Source organism: Phycodurus eques, chromosome 15 (genome assembly GCF_024500275.1).
Source record: "Phycodurus eques isolate BA_2022a chromosome 15, UOR_Pequ_1.1, whole genome shotgun sequence".
Lineage (NCBI taxonomy): Eukaryota > Metazoa > Chordata > Actinopteri > Syngnathiformes > Syngnathidae > Phycodurus > Phycodurus eques.
The window spans coordinates 2,760,624-2,782,411 of NC_084539.1; the positions used below are offsets into that span (position 1 = coordinate 2,760,624).

At 44.6% G+C, this 21,788-nt stretch overlaps 1 protein-coding gene across 1 annotated transcript in view; it reads right to left on the reverse strand.

Annotated features, from left to right (window-relative positions):
• The window catches only part of dcc (DCC netrin 1 receptor), a 310,603-nt gene that overhangs the window by 199,252 nt on the left and 89,563 nt on the right, over nucleotides 1–21,788 (reverse strand). The window contains exons 3-5 of the mRNA XM_061698483.1: nucleotides 19,506–19,793; nucleotides 13,179–13,329; nucleotides 11,407–11,543 (exon numbers count right to left, since the gene is read on the reverse strand). Coding sequence (XP_061554467.1) covers nucleotides 11,407–11,543; nucleotides 13,179–13,329; nucleotides 19,506–19,793 — 576 coding nt within the window. The remainder of the gene's footprint in view (nucleotides 1–11,406; nucleotides 11,544–13,178; nucleotides 13,330–19,505; nucleotides 19,794–21,788) is intronic.

Here is a 21,788-nt window from a genome sequence, read left to right on the forward strand (position 1 = left end):
CTGCCCCCGCGACCCGACCGAGGAGAAAAATGGATGAATGGATGGATGAACATATTTTGAGGTGGTGCAGTAAGCGACAGCAAAGTGGATGAATGTAAAGTTTCATGCCTCGTATTCGGTAGACAATGTCCAGCTATTGTCGACACATGTGGCTGTAATTGTTGCTGATGTGCTGTGTGTTGCAGTGTTGTAAAGTAAAGGAGATCACTTTCAAATAAACCCCGCATGCCTGGATTTATTTGTGTCCATCTGTGCAACAGATGCAATATTTAAATGAGAAGAAAATACATTGTACTGGCACAACCTCTGAGGTAACATTTATTACATGAACCAAGCCATTCAACTAACAACTTAACAAATGACTAATTATGAAACTTCACATGACTAGATGACAGATAATTGTGCAAAACACTTTAAATTCTGTACACAGGTGGAGCTTTTTAATGGACAACGTTTCATACAACACTTGGGTTGTTATGATATTTATATATTTAAGAGAAATGCGAGGTGACATGAGTAATAGCTGCTGTGTTAGTTCTGTTTCCCTTTTTCTGGGTTCATTAGGTCCCTAATAGGAACCAGCTAAATGAGGCGGGTCACTCTCATTATTATAGGACATGACATAGATCAGTTATCCTGATCATCTAATCATGGTCACTACCCTGTGGAGTGAGTTTACAAACATTATCACCAAGCTACAGCTAGCAATCAGTCTATAATGTCTATAAAAAGTCTATAAAGTCTATAAAAAAATAAAAATAAACTTAATCCAAAATGATAAATGACACTGGACATATTTTTTTTTCTGATGACAATATATAGCTCCTCAAAAAATTATATCATGGAAATTTTTTTTTTTTTTCAAGAAATTCAGAAAGTGATAATTTACTGATTTATTTTAAAGTCAGGAAATGTGAACTAATTGTTTGAAATGTTTTCAAATGTCCTGATATTAACACTGTGCACATAATGTATGCATTCAAATGCAAACAGGGTAGTGTGGTAGTTGACATAGCTAACTTTTGTCCAGATGGTGTGGTCTCAAATCCTCACTTAATGTCCCAGGAAAGTCATCATCAAAACAGCAATGCAATTTGCAAAACGTCTTCTGATGCGATGATACTGTGTGCATTGGAAACACAATACAAGCAGTTGGTGAGCTGGCGCATATGGCCTACATGACCTACAACTGCAGATTGCAGTATTACCAGTCAATTTTACAGGTGTGAACTAGGACCATTTTACCGTTTCTCTCTGTTGGTGAAAAAAATTAAATGTTTTAACCAGGATAATCGTGAGACACAAAGTGAAAAAACAGCAAGTGAAAATTAAATATAAAAACCTCAAGTCTGATTCACTCACTCTTTGGGACCGGCTCACTAAGAAGAGCCGGCTATTTCGGTTCCTGAACGGCTCTTCAGATTTTTTGTTACTGAAGTTAATTTATTATGCAAAAATAATGTACAATTAGTGCAATATTTTCCGTTATATTACAACCCCAATTCCAATGAAGTTGGGATGTTGTGTTAAACATAAATAAAAACAGAATACAATGATTTGCAAATCATGTTCAACCTATATTTAATGGAATACACTACAAAGACAAGATATTTAATGTTCAAACTGTTAAACTTGATTGTTTTTAGCAAATAATCATTAACTTAGAATTTTATGGCTGCAACTTGTTCCAAAAAAGCTGGGACCGGTGGCAAAAAAGACTGAGAATGTTGAGGAATGCTCATCAAACACCTGTTTGGAACATCCCACCGGTGAACAGGCTCATTGGGAACAGGTGGGTGCCGTGATCGGGTAGAAAAGGAGCTTCCCTGAATTGCTCAGTCATTCACAAGCAAAGATGGGGCGAGTGCGGGAGAAAATAGTCGAACAGTTTAAGGACAATGTTCCTCAACGTACAATTGCAAGGAATTAAGGGATTTCATCATCTACGGTCCATAATATCAGCAAAAGGTTCAGAGAATCTGGAGAAATCACTGCATGTAAGCGGCGAGGCCGAAAACCAACATTGAATGCCCGTGACCTTCGATCCCTCAGGCGGCACTGCATCAAAAAGCGACATCAATGTGTGAAGGATATCACCACATGGGCTCAGGAACACTTCAGAAAACCAATGTCAGTAAATACAATTCGGCGCTACATCCGTAAGTGCAACTTGAAACTCTACGATGCAAAGCAAAAGCCATTTATCAACAATACCCAGAAACTCTGCCGGCTTTTCTGGCCCCGAGCTCATCTAAGATGGACTGATGCAAATTGGAAAAGTGTTCTGTGGTCCGATGAGTCCACATTTCAAATTGTTTTTGGTAATTATGGACTTTGTGTCCTCCCGGCCAAAGAGGAAAAGAACCATCCGGACTGTTATGGACGCAAAGTTCAAAAGCCAGCATCTGTGATGGTATGGGGCTGTGTTAGTGCCAATGGCATGGGTAACTTACACATCTGTGAAGGCACCATTCATGCTGAAAGGTACATACAGGTTTTGGAGAAACATATGCTGCCATCCAAGCAACGTCTTTTTCATGGTCGCCCCTGCTTATTTCAGCAAGACGATGCCAAACCACATTCTGCATGTGTTACAACAGCGTGGCTTCGTAGTAAAAGAGTGCGGGTACTAGACTGGCCTGCCTGCAGTCCAGACATGTCTCCCATTGAAAATGTGTGGCGCATTACGAAGCGTAAAATACGACAACAGAGACCCTGGACTGTTGAACGGCTGAAGCTGTACATCAAGCAAGAATGGGAAAGAATTCCACCTACAAAGCTTCAACAATTAGTGTCCTCAGTTCCCAAACATTTATTGAATGTTGTTCAAAGAAAATATGATGTAACACAGTGGTAAACATGATCCTGTCCCAGCTTTTTTGGAATGTGTTGCAGCCATAAAATTCCAAGTTAATGATTATTTGCTAAAAACAATCAAGTTTATCAGTTCCATCCATCCATCCATTTTCTGAGCCGCTTCTCCTCACTAGGGTCGCGGGCGTGCTGGAGCCTATCCCAGCTATCATCGGGCAGGAGGCGGGGTACACCCTGAACTGGTTGCCAGCCAATCGCAGGGCACATACAAACAAACAACCATTCGGACTCACATTCACACCTACGGGCAATTTAGAGTTGTCAATTAACCTAGCATGCATGTTTTTGGGATGTTGGAGGAAATCGGAGTGCCCAGAGAAAACCCCCACAGGCATGGGGAGGGGCTGGGGATTGAACCCCGGTCCTCAGAACTGTGAGGCAGATGCTCTAACCAGTCGCCCACCGTGCAGCCTAAGTTTATCCGTTTGAACATTAAATATCTTGTCTTTGTAGTGTATTCAATTAAATGTTATTTTCACGACCATAGTGTGCACCGCATTAAAAGGCGCAGTCTCAGTTACGGGGTATATTTCTGTATTTAACACATACATAAGGCGCACCGTATTATTGGGCGCAGGCATGATAAAACATACGCTAGCTTAAAACATAAAGTAGCATGCATGCACGATAAAACAATGTTTTTAAAAAGGCAGCGGGAGCAAAACTGAGTTTGGTTGTACTTTATTGAAGGATTTAACAATGTACTCATTATTTTTTTGATCAACCCTCATCCACAAATCCATCAAAATCCTCATGTTCTGTATCAGAAATGAACAGCTGGGCAAATTCTCCATAAACACGCCAGGTTCCCTCTCGTCATTGTCAGAGTCAGTCTTGTTGCCGTGCGGCTCTTCAGAAATGATGGCGGCTTTTACGAAAGCTCGAACAACAGTGCAAGCAGACACGTTAGCCCAAGCATCCACAATCCATTCACAAATTGTGGCGTAGCTCGCCCGGAGCTGCCTCCTAGTCTTAGTAAAGATGTGTTCGCCATCTGTCATCCATCGCTCCCACGCCGCTCGCAACTTCACTTTGAATGTCCTGTTTACACCGATGTCCAGCGGTTGGAGTTCCTTGATGCATGGATGGCGAGCTCCGAGTTATTGCACTCAGTCGAATGGTGACTGTAGAGACGCTTCTCCCGGCTGTTCTTTGCTCATTAATCCATTGCTCGAGTTGGTCTTCCAACTCGGGCCACCTCGCCTTGTTTCCGCGGAAACTCAGCTTCGTCTTCTTGACTTGGCAAAGCCCGTTTTCCTGCTCCCTCCACTTGCAAACCATGGATTCATTGATTTTGAATTCTTTCGCGGCTGCTCGATTCCCATGTTCCTCCGCGTAACTGATAGATTGCAGTTTAAAATGTGCTTAGTAAGCGTGTCTCTTCGTATGTGCAGTTTTCAAAGGCAGTCATTTTTGGAGGTCCTTAGCCAAACCGATGCACATACCGGAACTATATACCAACTGGGGGCGTGCCTTTAGCCTCCTCTGTCACGTTCACCCTTCCCCCTTTACGTCCGCATGCTGTCTTCAGTCACGTCAGCCTTTCCTCTATATAAGCAGGGTGTCGGCAGGAAATGCTCCCAGTCAGTCAAGCGGAACGCTCATCACACAACAACATTTATAGATTTTGGAACTCGGTGCACACATAAGGCGCGTTACATTATAAGGCGCCCTGTCCATTTTGGAGAAAATTTAAGACTTTTAAGTGCTCCTTATGGTCATGAAAATACGGGAGGTTGAACATGATTTGCAAATCATTGTATTCTGTTTTTCTTTATGTTTAACACAACGTCCCAACTTCATTGGAATTGGGTTTGTATAAAAATAAGCCTTTATTCATTCACGCTACTTGGTGCTACAATAAAACAAAATACAAAAACCAAATAATATTTTAAGCGTTTAATTTTGTTCTATTAAACAAATTTAAAGTGAAACAACACAACACAATCTAAATTAAAATATGTAAAATAAAAAAATCTGCATTCAGATAATTTACCTACAGTTAAGATTGGCATTAACAAAGCAAGTTGCTGAGCTCTGAGGAGCAGATCTGGTTTCTTCTGTCGCAAATTATTTGTTGCCTCCTGTTTTGGAGAAGGTTCTCTCAGAAGGGACTGACATTGCTACAATGTGCAACAGTGGCATTAGACACACTGAAACCTTCATTAATACCAGGTTCAAATGCGTGTCGTTTATTCTTCTCATTGCACGGCCTCTTGCTCTATTTCTCACTCAACTTCCTTCCTCCGTCTGTGTGCTGCTGTGTATGGTCCCGCCCCTCCCTCTCTTTGGCCAGCGCAGTCAGAAAGACAGAGAGAGAGAGAGAGAGAGAGAGAGAGACGGCAGCACACATATTGACCAATAACGTGGGGGCTCTCTCTTCAGTGAACGATGAAAGCGGGTCCCAATCACGAGCTGGTTGTCATCGTTCGCTTCAAAGATCCGGATCTTGGAGCCGTTTCGTTCGTGACCGACAAATCACTAAGAAGCAGTATGTCCTGGGTGAATAACCAGTCAATTAAAGAGAGATGCTCGACGAAGCGTAGACAGATGCTCACATTCCCACCTATGGGCAAATTAGAGCCTTCAGTGAACCTACAGTAACATACATGTAGTGTGTGATCAGAGAAACCACAACAGCACAGAAGAACATTGGACCAAGTGCAAAGCAGTACAGTGTTTCTAAAGATGCAGCATACACTGCGATTTTACAGTTTATAGTTTTTAATTCCAACTGACACTTTATGAGATTCTATTTGATCTCGACATTGGCGTGATGGCCAGGGCTGATTAGTCGCGGTGACTCAGGAGGCCAAAATATTGCTTGCGACTACCTCATGGAGACCTTACAGAGACATAACTCCAGTTGCAGACAGAATTAGTCTCTGTGACACCTTCAAAACCGACTGGAGACTTAAAAATGTCTCCAAAATGCCTCAGATGAAATCAAATTTGTTCACTGCTACTCCTTGGCGACCCGGCTAGTCTCCAGGAGACTTTGCAGAAATATCTCTTAAACCAGCGGACACTCGAGTCGTCATCAGCTCTCCAGGCCAGGTTGGAGTGCACAGAAGGTCAAAGCTAACAAGTGATGTGCTACCACCAAACAGAATGTCCGAGAGAAACGAATTGACTGCTCACACTGCACATTCTAGTTGTAACTGTTCCACAGTAATCTCGTCGATATCAGTAGCGCACTTTCAAACTGTTGCTATCAAAATAAATCAAGAAGAAGGCATTTCCATCATCTATGGACGAGGAATGCAAACGGTAAAATCAAGGCTAACAACAAAGTGATGTGATTATAGCTATTGAGTGTGCCATCTGTGCCAAAAGGTCAAAGAGAAACAAGCCCATATTGACACACTTTAGCAGTATGCATTTACAGTATCTGGCTGTTCACCTACTCTTTGCAGTGAGGGGGGGACAGCTTGGAGGTTGGGAAATCCAGTCATAATTCTGCTTCCACTGAATGAGATCACTCTTGGGACATACCAAACTTTTGATGAGGCAGAAATCCATCCTACGGTCACACGACCAATCCCCCTATACATTGCATAATGGCCTAACTAGACTTGAAATCAGCCCATATTCATAAATGAGTCAGTGAACATAGAATTGGGCATGAAATAGGCTTTATTCACACAGTGTAGCTTTGGTTACCGATGATGTGGATGTATTTTTTGACTTTGATTTTAGATTTGCATGCTGTGAGAATATGTTTCTATTCCAGGTGACTATGATACATGATGTGGAATCCCTGCCGCATGCTCAGTAAATTGAAAAAGAATGACCTTCAGTTGGACCTTTTTGAGTATGATGTACATGTCTTAGATGTCTATAAAACATTGTGGGCTCTATTTTTGTAGATGTCACAACTGTGTTTCAGTGTAATAAGTAGCACATCTTGAAATTTGCGGAAGTGCGAGACTCGCTGTCCGTGTTTGCCAATTTGGCAGACGCATCCGCCAAGCTGGGCATGGCAGTGCAGTGAGGGTGTGTGCCCTTGGAGATATGCTTGGCGGAGTAAAATTTTGATGTCAGAAAGTACGTGTAAACTTACGCCTACGAGGACCACGTCTAACGTTTGGCGCGTGTGCTGTAATACAATTTGGGTGGATTTGATCGAGGCATGTACTGGCAGACAGACGTGCTGGATGACTTATTTCATTAGCCGGCAACCAACCCTCTTAAGATTGAAGTCGGCTCTACGCTGGTCCACAAATTTATCAAAAGAGCTAACCAATCTAAATTACACACCACTTATGGAAAAAATCTCAAATGACTTAAAACGCTGGAATAACTTGCCTATATCACAACTAGGAGGAATAGCCACAATATAAATTAAAACCTTATCTCAAATAAATTATTTATTTTCAATGATTCCATTTAAACCCACATTTAAATGGTTTCAAACCTTAGATTCGTCTGTAATAATTTTTTTTTTGTAATACCAAGATAGTGCATACTTGGCGACTTAAGCATAATCGACCTCTCTAATAAATATTCACAAACTTTACTCGTCGCGTTAGCTACCGCTAAGAAAACAATTCTATTAAACTGGAAAAACAAACAAGCTATTAACATCAATCAGTGGCTAAATCTCATCATAGAATATATTGCGCTAGAAAAAATATCAGCAGAACGAAAAAATCAATGACATATATATGTAGATAGCTAGTCACCTTTCCTCAACATGCCAAATCGAGACTCTTGATTCCTTTGCCTGGGTAGTGTGTCGTCTGACAATAACAAGACTATTTTGTAAGTGTGAAAATAAACTTTTGACTTCTGTATTCTTTGTTGTCGAGGTTGTTGTTCTTGTTTTATTATTATTCTATTTATTTATTCCCCGTATTTTGTTTTTTTCTTTCTCACATTTTAGATCGGGTTGCATGGTGAGAGGACACACGCATGGAGTGGGGATCTTCTATCTTGTCCCTGTGTTTGCAGTACCAGCGTCTGTGGGGGCGGGAATTTCTTCACTCCTCCCCGATCTCGGGGGTGGAGGGGAACCACTGGGGTGACATTCCGGGGAGCATTGGTGGTGTGAGGGTGACTCGCCCATGTTCCGTGGGGGCTGGGGCAGTGCCAGCTGCCGCCCGCCTGGGTCCCCGCTCTGGCTGCTGGTGGGGGCCCCCTGTCGCTCCTCGGGCCTGCTTCCTCCTCTTCTCTCCGTTCCTTGCGTCCCGCTGCGGTCACCTCTTCCTCTTCCCGTGGGGGTCCGGGTGGTCCCCTGCGAGCTGTGGGGCCTGCTTAGGGTTTTTGTCCCTGCCTGGTTTGGGGGGTGGTTGGGTCCACCTCCCACACCCGGGGGTGGGTAGTGGGTGTGGGGTCGGTGTTGTGGGGCTGGGTGGGACAGTCTTCTTTATCGGTGTTTGTCCGGCCTGATGGGCCCGACCTGCAGGAGCCATGCTTCTTCATCACTCACTTCGCACACACTCACGCCACTCACTGTATACATTTTTCTCACTAGTCACATCTGGGCACATATACATATCCAAGGGTTCCTGGGGGACTGGTATGGGGTCGGGAGGGTGTGGGTGTCGGACCGGGTGGCGGGGCGTGTGGGGCGGGGTTTGGCTGGGGGGTGGCATTGGGGCCTGCGGCCTCCACCGGGTGGCCAGTTGTCGGGGCGCCTCGGTGGGGCCGGCGGACCGCCCTGGGTCCCTCGGTGTAGGATGTGTCCCGTTCACCGGGCAGCTCTCGGGTGGACCCCTGGGCCCGATCCCGCCCCTCGATTTATTGGGTGGGTCCTCAGCCTCCGCGGTGCAGGCACAGCAATTACAGGATTACAGTTTTGTCAGTCTTTGTGCATGCAAAACGGTGTCAATCCACTTGCATGTCTCCGCAGGCACACACCCCTGTGACTCTTTCGCTGGGTGAGGGGCCACTCACTTATTGCGACAAATAACTCATGAATATGCGAATTGCTTGTGTATCCCCTCACTCACACTCTCGTCCTATAGACTTTTATAATTTACATAGTCAATCCCACCACACTTCAGTTGTACAGCCGGGTTCACGACCCTTGTCATGCATGCTTCTTCTCTTGTCCTGTTCTATCTTGTCCCGTCCTTCCCTCACAGGGTGTAGCACAACAGCCCCATGCAACACTCATATCTAATGTTTCATTGTTCGAGATATGTAATGATTTACTTTTCTCATCCTGTTTACAATTAGTGCTTCGTCTTTTATCTTCATTTCTCTTTTTCCTCCAGAAACTTTGTTCTGTTCGACTGATCAATTCTGATTCTCAATAAACATCAGTTATTATACTAAGAAACCACAGCAGAAGCTTAAAAACCCAACTGTTCCGGCATAAAAGGGTTACAGATCCTCCATTCTGCTTGACCGAACAGGACAAAAAATAAATAAATAAATACAAATAAAAAAATAAAGATTGACGTCGGCTGTCGTGTCGTGTATAGTTGTTTTAAATGTGCTGGGGGTATGCTGGACCACACAATGATCAAAACCACGTCTAGCCCGCCTCCTCACAGAAATATGACAAGTACAGAGCTACATTTGTACGAGTCACGAATATAGAGTCTCAGTGTATTAACGGAGGACTCTTTATTGTTCCTTAAAACAGCAAAACCTTCTATTGTGTGGCATTAATGTTGACATACTTGACTGAGACAATTATTCTAATCAGAAGATTGATGCTACTGCTTCTTATTGAGAATAACATGATTGTGTCTGCAGGGAGCGACTGATGACATAAGCGTGTAAACAGAATATGAATGTGATGCGAACACAAACTCTAAGGGGATGCTCAGCCAAAGGCATGAAAGGACAGAAGAGTGGAAAGGCCCAGCTGGGGGGAAACTGCAAACACCTGACGGTAAATTTGCAGATTTCCTCCTGAGAGTCAAACAAACAGCAGCTACATCGGTTTGACTTCAACTCTCTGGTTCATAAAAACAAATAAGCTCATTGTAATGATCAATTCAACTTCAAGTAAAATCCGATGCAAGCTTGGTCTGGTGATTTTGTCAAATGCATGCAGCAGGTTGCTGATGTGACCACACTCAGATCCAAACCCACTTCCTAACATATTTGCCTTTTGTAACAGAATCACTATATTATTTTCGCTCAATCATTGGTTGTCTGCCTTTGTATTACCACAAATATAGTTAGAGAAGTAACCAGATGACTGTCAGAACATTGAGGCCTTGAAGTAAATTTGCTACACTGGATTTGGAGCGGAATTTTTGGGTCCATAGATCAGAGATAATATTTTGTGGTTGGCTGACGAAGCTGCCTTTTACGACATTCATACGAATTTTTTTCCCGATCCAAGTAAATTTATTTTGCTTTCTAAAACACGGATGCCTGGCTCCTGTGGCCCAACCCGTCTGCCCGTCTGTTATCATGGGAATGTTAGACCTATCCCTAATGAGACAGGAGCTAACAGTGCTGCATTGTTGACTGGCATGAGAGAGACTTCCAGGAGGCAAGCCTGCTGCAGTTGTACGGAGTCACGACTAACCGTGCTAACCCCAGACTTTTTCTTCCTTGCATGCTAGTTTTATTTCCTGTATCCACTATTACCGCTGAAACGGTGCAAATTTCCCCAATGCGACTTGAGAGCGGTGGCATTGTGGCCCTTCATTTGCTGTTTTGAACAACAATAATTGCATGAAAGAGAATGTGCCTCCGGCTGATCTGCCTCAGGCAAATAGAAACCACAATAATGACTTTCAAGCGGATCACGACAAAGTGTAGAAAATATGAAATATATCTTTTCATTTGCCAAACGTCAGTGGCCTGTCACAGTTCTGTAACAGTCATTTGCAGTGACAATAGAAAATGAAGGAACATCTCACTTCCAATATTTTGTCATTTAAAACAGAGTGTACAGTACAGTATGCCACAAGCAGCCAGTCAGACAATAAATACAAACGTATTTTATTTATGAAACCCCCCTGAAGCAAACCCAAGGTTTACATTACATATTTTATGACAGCATTTGATTTTGGATGTGATTCTTTTCCCCCAGGATACTCTGGAGTGTAAGAGGAGGTGTCGCCCAATGGAGCGAAAAGCATGAATTTTCGCTCCATTTTTCTTTCGTATTATAGTTTTGGGATGTACGAGTGTTAACAGTTTCCAGTTGGAAATTGTTTTGTATCTTCCCTTGGGGGCTTTCAAAAGTCGCATGACATTTTACTGAACACACATACAGTATCTGTAGGACTTTTGTTATGTCCTTGCGAGGTCTTTTAGGTTATTGTTTAAGTTGATTCAGTTGCACTACTATTATAGGACACTTTGGGAACAGCGCTTGATCCCCTGAGCCCAATCAATCGCCCAATCACTGAAAACAATAAAATAGGAGTCATTTGAATGAAAACCTAAAGCATTGCAGACATTTTACAGTCCATGTTTCAGGGTGAATTACGGTATGCCTAGTTCAGTGTTGTTGCACAATAGCCTTCCTCTATTCTTTATATCCTATTTTCCAGGCTTCTCATATGGTTAATATCAAAATAAATGCAGGGATATAGGTAATAAGTAGCTTCTCACCCAGCACACTCAGTTCTGCACTTGCAGTGATGTTGTGGTTCTTGTTAGTAGCAGTACAGGTAAAACTGCCAGAGTCGTCATCAGTCACACTCCTGATGATCAGATTGCTGTCAGCCAAGAGAGAATACTTCTTATTCCTGCAGGGAGAAGAGAATTTGCATTTTATTTTACGGTTGCATGTTGCATGTGCACTGTTTTACCAACCGGTATAAGCCTCGTTTGTTGATGTACGATTTTTGATTAGAGAGGAAATTCCATGTATACTGTTCTGTACATTCTCTGTGCCATAGACTACACTGATCTGGGAAACAAAGAAACACTCGAATATCTAAAACTGGAAACAAACTATGATCTGTGAGTAAGACGTGGATTAGAAAGGGAGAATGACACCTGACAATAACATACCACAATGATAAAGACAACTGACGACTATGACACGGCAAAGACATGTGACAACGACAATGAACCGACAAGAACTGAAAGAAACGAGGGAACTAAATACAAACAGATAGACGAGACAATGAGGAACACCTGGACAAGACATGAGTGGCTGGAGAGAGCTGATTGGTCGACACAAAGTAGATGAGAACAGGTGGACACAACAACTTAATGACCACACGACAAACATGGAACACAGGAAAACATGGAACAAACCAAAACACAGACCATGACAAACAGTCTATTTTCTCAAGTTTTGTAGATTTCAGCCTCCATGTGCTGCCATGTCAATCTAATTTGCCCACGGCCTCCAGAATCAAGAGCGTTGGCTGATATTCCTTAAACTACGTAGTCAACCCCCAAAGTTTCCAGGTTCCACATTTGAAAATTCACATATTTATGGATTTTTCTTTATGGAAGCAATGTTCACAGAAATACAGTATTTGCTACCTTTGTGCTCAAGCAAAACCCCTGTATAATCATCAATAATATGTTATCTATAATATCCTACTGTATATATTATATTAAATAACCCGGTTAGCGCATCTGCCTCACAGTTCGGAGGACCGGGGTTCCACCTGTGTGGAGTTTGCATGTTCTCCCCGTGCCTGCGTGGGTTTTCTCCGGGCACTCCGGTTTCCTCCCACATCCCAAAAACATGCATGCTAGGGTACTTGAAAACTCTAAAATTGCCCGTAGGAGTGAATGGGAGTGCCAATCGTTGTTTGTTTATATGTGCCCTGCGATTGGCTGGCGACCAGTTCAGGGCGTACCCCGCCACTCGCCCGAAGATAGCTGGGATAGGCCCGCGGCCCTACTGAGGATATGCGATACAGAAAATGGATGGATGAAGCCAAGGAACCATGTTGAAGTGATTAGAGGAGCTTCAAATAGTGCTTGCAAAGTGGTGCACTTTGTTAATACCACCACGATCACGTCACAATTTTAGAAACCATCAATATCACACAAAAATGCAATTTAACAGCACACAACTGTGATATATACAGTACATCGGATGGAGCAGTTCAGTATCAGTGTGTTTTTAATAACATGAAAAAAAATCATCATCACAAGGCCAGTGAGCTGACCCTCAGTGACATTAGTAATCCGCAACCCGCCACTGGTGATTTGCATATCCAAAGGACTCGCTTCCTTTTATAGAGCGTGCAAGTTCAAATAATTCTGCTTGGCTGGAAATGAAATGAGGACTATGTAATACCGCTACTGAAAATCTTGACTGATCGCTGCAAGAGAATTACAAAATGATCAGTGTGTAATGAACCCCATATGTGCCATTTTGGAAAAATTCACGCGTAATAAGAACACAGACGTACCAGGTTTGGATGACTTCTTCTCCTCTGCGCCACCGAATGCTCGGAGTGGGGTATCCGGAGGCGGAACATTCGAGCACGGCATCGGTTCCCAGCAGAGCAGTTACTCTCAAAGGACGCTGGAGAAACTGCAGGTTTCGGTTTACACCGGGCTCTGAGTGGAACAGACGGAGAAAGATGTGAAAACTGAAGTGTAGACCATAGGGAGTAGTTTGTTCTCAAAACAATATTACCCAAATCAATTAAACAGTACACAGTATAATTGACAAAGGAATAATTTACCTAATTGAAAAAATAAAAGAACGTTTTTAAAAATCCATTTCTCCTCAGAAAGTGATTTGTATAGAACTTAATCTGCCTGGGGACGCCGCAGATGGGTTAAGAAGGCAGTGTGACATTCTATCATTCTCTATGCCCTTAAAAACCCTCCGCCTCTCGGTCAGGTCCGGTCAGCTCTCTGCTGGAACATCTCTTTGTGGAGTTTGCATGTTCTCTCTGTGTCTGTGTGGCTTTTCTCCGGGTGTTATTTATAGTTATTATTTACCACATATATATATATATATATATATGAAACTGTGATCGCCGACGACCGCTCTCTGACGACCCCACCTCTCGCCCAAAATCAGCTGCTATCCTAATGCGGACGAGCGGTATAAAAAATGGATGGATGACTAGTCTGCAAGATGTCCAGTTATTAAAGCCCTTATCATTCCTTCTTTGTTGGTGAAAACCATAGTTTGGTTAAGCTGAAGGATTTCAAAGACAGATGGGCGCATATGTATTTTTAAGTTGTGCTTCAGCCTTTTATGAAATATTACAGTTACAGATAAATTTGTTTAATTTATGATCAACCCGCTCTTAAGCAAAATAAATATTCCAATTCACTTTCAAAAGAGAGATTAAACCAAACTGAAAGAGGGAATGCAAAGAATCTTCCTCAAGTCATGGTATGAGGAGAATATATTTACACACTGGGTTAAAGTATTCTTTTGTCTGATTTCATAGATAGATAGATAGATAGATAGATAGATAGATAGATAGATAGATAGATAGATAGATAGATAGATAGATAGATAGATAGATAGATAGATAGATAGATAGATAGATAGATAGCATATTTATCATGGCTGCAAAAGGTAAAGTATTTTTGTAATATACTGTATTTGACTTAAAACAAAACAAATCTGGTTTGAAATCTTCCTTTTAATAAAACCAACCACTACAACTTGTCTAGTAAGTGAAAATAAATGAGTCAGCAGTATTTAACAACAATTTAACAACTTTGCACCAATAACTGTAAAGTCAATCAAGCCTGGCCAAGGACAAAATGTAACATTATAGTTAATAATTAATAATAATAATTCATCATACATACATTACTATAATAATAATAATAATAATAATAATAATAATAAATAATTAGTTTTGACTCTTGTAGTCACAGTGACTCGCACTGGAAAAAAAACAAATAATACAATTTAAATAATCAGCCATGCTATGTCATTGTGTGAAAGGCACTTTAACACAGTTACGTGAACAAGTATAGCTCCAAAAACTCTATAAATGAAAATATTAAAAGGTGGAATGCTTTAATAATACCATTTACCCCATCACAGGTTGTATTGCATTATCGAATAAAGGCAGCGTAGACTGTAAGAAAGACCAAAACATACGGAAAGAAAATAATAGAAAGATATTCTTATATTAGACTTTTCATCTTGCAACAATCTTTCAATCGATTGAAACTCCTCATAACAGGGACATACAAACTCTCCTGTATTTTTCTTTGTCAGCTTTTGACAGCTTCTTAGGCCTTTTTCACTTTTCAACGACACACTCCTCACTGAGCTTTCTATCTGTCTGGTTTTGAGGTTTCTCCGTTGTTTTGGTTTCACAACCAAAGGTTGGTTTCACAACCTCCTTGAGCCGTCACCTTGTCGTGGTGGAGGGGTTTGTGTGTCCCAGTGATCCTAGGAGCTAAGTTGTCTGGGGCTTTATGCCCCTGGCAGTGTCACCCATGACAAACAGGTCCTAGGTGAGGGACCAGACAAAGCACGGCTCAAAGACCCCTAATGATGACGACAACCAATGGACTTCGTTTTCCCCTGCCTGGACGCGGGTCACCGGGGTCCCCCACTGGAGCCAGGCCTGGTGGTGGGGCTCAAAGGCGAGCACCTGATGGCCGGGCCTGCACCCGTGGGGCCCGGCCGGGCACTGCCCGAAAGGGTAACGTGGGTCCCCCTTCCCATGGGCTCACCACCTGTGGGAGGGGCCATAGGGGTCGGGTGCAGTGTGAGCTGGGCGGTGGCCGAACGCGGGGACCTTGGCGATCCGATCCCCGGCTACAGAAGCTGGCTCTAGGGACGTGGAATGTCACCTCTCTGGCAGGGAAGGAGCCCGAGCTGGTGTGTGAGGTTGAGAAGTTCCGACTAGATATAGTCGGACTCGCCTCCACACACAGCTTGGGCTCTGGTACCTGTCCTCTCGAGAGGGGTTGGACTCTCTTCCACTCTGGAGTTGCCCACGGTGAGAGGCGCCGAGCAGGTGTGGGTATACTTATTGCCCCCCGGCTCGGCACCTGTACGTTGGGGTTCACCCCGGTGGACGAGAGGGTAGCCTCCTTCCGCCTTCGGGTGGAGGGACGGGTCCTGACTGTTGTTTGTGCCTATGTACCAAATAGCAGTTCAGAGTACCCACCCTTTTTGGAGTCCTTGGAGGGGGTGCTGGAGAGCGCCCCCATTGTTGGGTGCTGGACAGCGCCCCCATTGTTCTGTTGGGGGACTTCAATGCTCACGTGGGCAATGACAGTGAGACCTGGAAGGGCATGATTGGGAGGAATGGCCCCCCCAATCAGAACCCGAGCGGTGTTCTGTTATTGGACTTCTGTGCTCGTCATGGATTGTCCATAATGAACACCATGTTCAAGCATAAGGGTGTCCACGTGCACTTGGCACCAGGACACCCTAGGTCGCAGTTCGATGATCGACTTTGTGGTCGTGTCATCGGACTTGCGGCCACATGTCTTGGACACTCGGGTGAAGAGAGGGGCGGAGCTGTCAACTGATCACCACCTGGTGGTAAGTTTGCTCCGATGGTGGGGGAAGATGCCGGTCCGACGTGGCAGGCCCAAACGAGTTCGGTGAGGCCATGGAGAAAGACTTCCGGACGGCTTCGAGGAAATTCTGGTCCACCATCCGACGTCTCAGGAGAGGAAAGCAGTGCACCACCAACACTGTGTATAGTGGGGATGGGGCGCTGCTGACCTCGACTCGGGACGTTGTGAGTCGGTGGTGAGAATACTTCGAAAACCTCCTCAATTCCACCGACACGCCTTCCCATGAGGAAGCAGAGTGTGGGTTCTCTGAGGCGGGCTCTCCTATCTCTGGGTTTGAGGTCACCGAGGTAGTTAAAAAGCTCCTCGGTGGCAGGGCCCCAGGGGTGGATGAGATTCGCCCGGAGTTCCTAAAGGCTCTGGATGTTGTGGGGCTGTCCTGGTTGACACGCCTCTGGAACATCGCGTGGACATCGGGGACAGTGCCTCTGGATTGGCAGACTGGGGTGATGGTCCCCCTTTTTAAGAAGGGGGACCGGAGGGTGTGTTCCAACTACAGGGGGATCACACTGCTCAGCCTCCCTGGTAAGGTCTATTCAGGGGTGCTGGAGAGGAGGGTCCGTCGGGAAGTCGAATCTCAGATTCAGGAGGAGCAGTGTGGTGTTCGTCCTGGCCGTGGAACAGTGGACCAGCTCTACACCCTCGGCAGGGTCCTCGAGGGTGCGTGGGAGTTCGCCCAACCAGTCTACATGTGTTTTGTGGACTTGGAGAAGGCGTTCGACCGTGTCCCTTGGGGAGTCCTGTGGAGGGTGCTTCAGGAGTATGGGGTACCGAACCCCCTGATACGGGCTGTTCGGTCCCTGTACGACCGGAGTCAGAGTTTGGTCCGCATATCCGGCTGTAAGTCGGACTCGTTCCCGGTGAGGGTTGGACTCCGCCAAGGCTGCCCTTTGTCGCCGATTCTGTTCATAACTTTTATGGACAGAATTTCTAGGCGCAGCCAAGGCGAAGAGGGGGTCCGGTTTGGTGGCCTCAGTATTGCATCTCTGCTTTTTGCTGATGATGTGGTTCTGTTGGCTTCATCAAGCCGTGAGCTCCAACTCTCACTGGAGCAGTTCGCAGCAGAGTGTGAAGCGGCTGGGATGAGAATCGGCACCTCCAAATCTGAGACCGTGGTCCTCAGTCGGAAAAGGGTGGCGTGTCCTCTTTGGGTCGGGGATGAGATCATGCCCCAAGTGGAGGAGTTCAAGTATCTTGGAGTCTTGTTCACGAGTGAGGGAAGAATGGAACGGGAGATCGACAGACGGATCGGTGCAGCGTCTGCAGTGATGCGGACTTTGTATCGGTCGGTTGTGGTAAAGAAGGAGCTAAGCCGAAAAGCGAAGCTCTCAATTTACCGGTCGATCTTCATTCCTACCCTCACCTATGGTCACGAGCTGTGGGTCGTGACCGAAAGAACGAGATCCCGGATACGAGCGGCCGAAATGAGTTTCCTCCGCAGGGTGTCTGGGCTCTCCCTTAGAGAGAGGGCGAGAAGCTCGGTCATCCGGGAGGATCTCAGAGTAGAGCCGCTGCTCCTCCGCATTGAGAGGAGCCAGATGAGGTGGCTGGGGCATCTGATTCGGATGCCTCCCGGACGCCTCCCTGGTGAAGTGTTCACTTTTTGGGGGGGAACACTTTTTTTTTGGGGGGGGGGGGGGGCTTAAGCACCTTCCCCTGAAAATGTCTGTGCACATTCCTGCAGTGCAGGGTGTACCGCTTTTCTCAGCCAGTGTCAACTGGGATAGACTCGAGCTCAGCTGCAACGCTAATAGCAAGCATTTTAGAAAATGACCCATTCCAAATTCCCTTAACACTCCACTACAAGATGCACTTCATTCATTCTTCTCTTTTCTGTACCGCTTATCCTCATTGAGCCTTTCCCAGCTGACTTTGGGTGAGAGGCGGGATACACCCTGGTTCACCAGCCAATCGCAGGCCACAATTGCAGTTTCATCAGCAAGGCTGTGGCTCAATTGACACCGGCCCACCCACCATCATCCTAAAAAAAGACATAACATGCACACTACTGTATGAATATGAATTAGAAATGTGAGCTATCGGCAGTGATGCCGCTAAGGCGTTACAACGCGTTCTCCAAAATGCCGCCATTTTGATTAACGAACAAATAACGTGGTACTTTCCCCGGGAGCTTACCAGAAGTAGACAAAAAAAATAAAAATAACTTTGTATTATTTGTGATAACAGAATAAGGACTGAGGGATCACAGAAATGATCACTGATTGACGGCCTGGCTCTGATCCTCTCACTGACACGCAGTGAAAGGCGGCCCTCGGCACACAGGAATGAATGCTACAAAAAGCCCCAGAAAAAGTGTCTAGAAAGCATTTCATAAATCTGTTTGTAAGAACTGTTGATTCGTGCAACCTGGTTAAGAAGACACTAACTTCCATCCAAAAACACCTGCCTTTCACAGCATGAATGTAGACAGCTTAGATCCAGGTAATGAATATAATGTACGCTTTGGAACCCAAGTGCTGTTTAACCAGTACCCAAGTGCTGTTTAACCAGTAATAGAGCTAACATGGAACGATTAAATGACAAACCTTTACGATTGGGCGCCGGCGACCATTTATTGACGGGAGTGGGGGATAGGGGGTTTGTCACCAGGGTGGGTGGGGGGGTTTGGTCGGTGCTGATGGACTTCCCCGATCCGAAGCAAAGAAATCTTAATAAATTTGTAGAAGCTCAGCCAGGTAGCAAACTGGCCCAGTGGTTTGGGACCACTGACTTAAAACATAAATACATCCATCCATTCTCATCACCGCTTCTCCTGTTCAGGGTCGCGGGGCGCCGGGGCCTATCCCAGCCGACTTCGGGCGAAAGGCAGACTACACCCTGAAATGGTCGCCGATCAGTCGCAGGGCACATATAGACACGGACAACCATTCGCACCATCGCTGAGTGGGAACTGAAACCATGCCAAAGTCAGGCGAGTGCACGACTACACCATCAGTGACCCAGTTAAATAATTTTTTTGAATGTATTGGATTCATATACTGTATAATCTCATTTCAGTGGGAAAAAAAGTTTTAAAATATGAGAAAATAGAATCATCTCAGAATCGATTGTGTTTGACTTGTGAAGTTCCACAGTTCTTTTTTTTTTTTTTTAAATGCCGATTCAACAGCTGCATTAAAAGATAAAACCTTGAAGATGTGCGCCACCGAGGTGTCACAGTAAATGTATTTGCATTGCATCAGTGGTCGGTCAGTCACCCGGGAGCACCCGCAGCTCAGCATCTGTTCCCGTCCTCGTGCTGCCAGGGTTGTCGGCCAGACAGCGATACGTGGCTGAGTCCGGAGGCTGGACACGGCTGACCTGGAGAGAACCGGACGGCAGCACCGCCAGGCGGGAAGAGGGGTCAAATGTCATCGGCAGATCGTCTCGGTTTTTCTGCCAGCGGATGATAGGCGCCGGTTCTCCCGAGACCTCGCAACGCAGCAGCGCTGTGTCGCCGAGGTACGACGAGACCGACTCTGTGGGGACAACTACCCTTAGCGGACCTGGAAACAGACAAGATAGAACAATTTACAAAATATGCACATTTGATAGTGCATCTGCATCTTCATCTCAGCATAAATCTGAATATTTATTGATTCACTGATTGGTTTAGCTCCTCATCATCAGATTCCTTTTGAATGTGAACCCATCTGTTAAATTAGGCAAGTCAAATATAAGTCTATTTCGTTAGCGGATAGACCTGAATCGCTATAAACTGTACTCCAGTGCTGACGCTAACATACGTAGACAACATAGACCTATAATCATTATCGTTGCTTCGAGCAAAAGTCTACATTCCAATTTTGTGAATGAATAAATAGTTTGAGCATTTGTTGAATACCGTTGACCCCCACACATTTGCGTTTCGGCAATTGCAAATTCACCCATACGCAGATTTATTTCCCTAGAACGTATCGGGAGAAAACCCTGCCATCGCGTGATTTTCTATGACATGGGAAATAAAACCTTAGATTTTGTGTGTGTGCGTGTGTGGCAAAATACTATTTACAGTATGTCTCTTTGTACTTTGGGAGAGCGGTTCTGAAGTTACAGTTGTTACATTTATGAGGTCATGTAGCGAGTGCTAGTATGCTCTATGCTACTAATCTTGTAACGTCTTCCAATGATACACGACGAGACGTTAGTCCATTCACCAACAAGCTGAAAAGATGCAGTGAGCTGACAGTGAAGGGTTTCATGTCAACAAGAATGAAAAAGAAAGCGCAGAAAGGAGATTGTGACACGAGTGTTAACATGTGATGCAAGAACAACTTTGTTTCGAAACAGCAGGAGGACCAACAAAAGGAAAGGACAGTTTCAAACATTATGGGTGAACGGTGTCTACCCTGGTGTGTTTAGCACACCTGCCGCTTCCCGTCTGGTCGCATCCACTTCAAGAGCGAAGAGCCTGTAGCCACATCAACGCAGAAGCCCCTCAAAGCCTGCCTCTCTCTCAAAAGACTTATCTAAGTCTTGGTTTGAATTTCATTGAGGCTGCAGGGTTCACATGGCCCTGTAAGTCCTTTTCTAATGGGGTGATAAACTGTGAACACGTTGCCAGTTTGCTGGTTGCACATCAGCCTCATGCTGAGAACTCGACATGATTTTGGTGCCCCTGGCGACAGACAGTTACAAACATTTATTTTGAGAACTTCCACCCAGCCATCATCCATCCCTCCATTTTCACAGATCACGGGTGAGCTGGAGCTACGAACGATGCACCTTTCAATGAGTAAAGGACGTTTTGCGCTCTCATCAGGCACGCGCGCTCCAGTTAAAGAATGGTGTAAAATTGTATAGCGTTGGACAATCCGTTCAAACGCCCCTCACTTTGTGTCAATGTGTGAATCAGGAAGGCTTTTTTAATGACTAAATGAAACAAAAAACTTGTTATGAATGTTACTTTCATGCAGCCACTTCCACTCAGATACCACAAAAATGCATGCTATTTGATTGTATTACGAGATGGTTTGTTTTTCTTTACAACAGCGAGGTCATAGCGCTGCTATGACATAACCAGGAAAGGAGGTGACAGGGAACAGTGTAAATTGGGACTGTGGGCTTTATGTAAGTTCTGCTGCTGTCTGCTCACATGTGGATCATAGTGCTGCCTACATCTGCACTGATGTACTGTACAACATATAAAGCCCATCTCTGTGGAAACAGATGATTAAATAACCCTTTGACGAGAAGCACTACATGGATGCTCGCCTCAAAGCGACTGTTTTGTTCAAGGTAACCTCTGTCAGCTTGAACCGAAATACAGACCATTAAAAAGGATTTGCCCCTTCTCACATTGTATTTTTGTATTTGTGCATAATTTCCTGACTTTAAGGTTTAAGAACATCAAACAAATGTAAATATCAGTCAAACATAACCAAGCCAAACACAAAATGCCGTTTTTAAATGTCCATTTGATTTTTTTAAGGAAAAATAATGATTCAATGGTAAAAAAAAGTCATTGCCCCCTGAACCTGAGAACTTGTTGGGCCACCTGC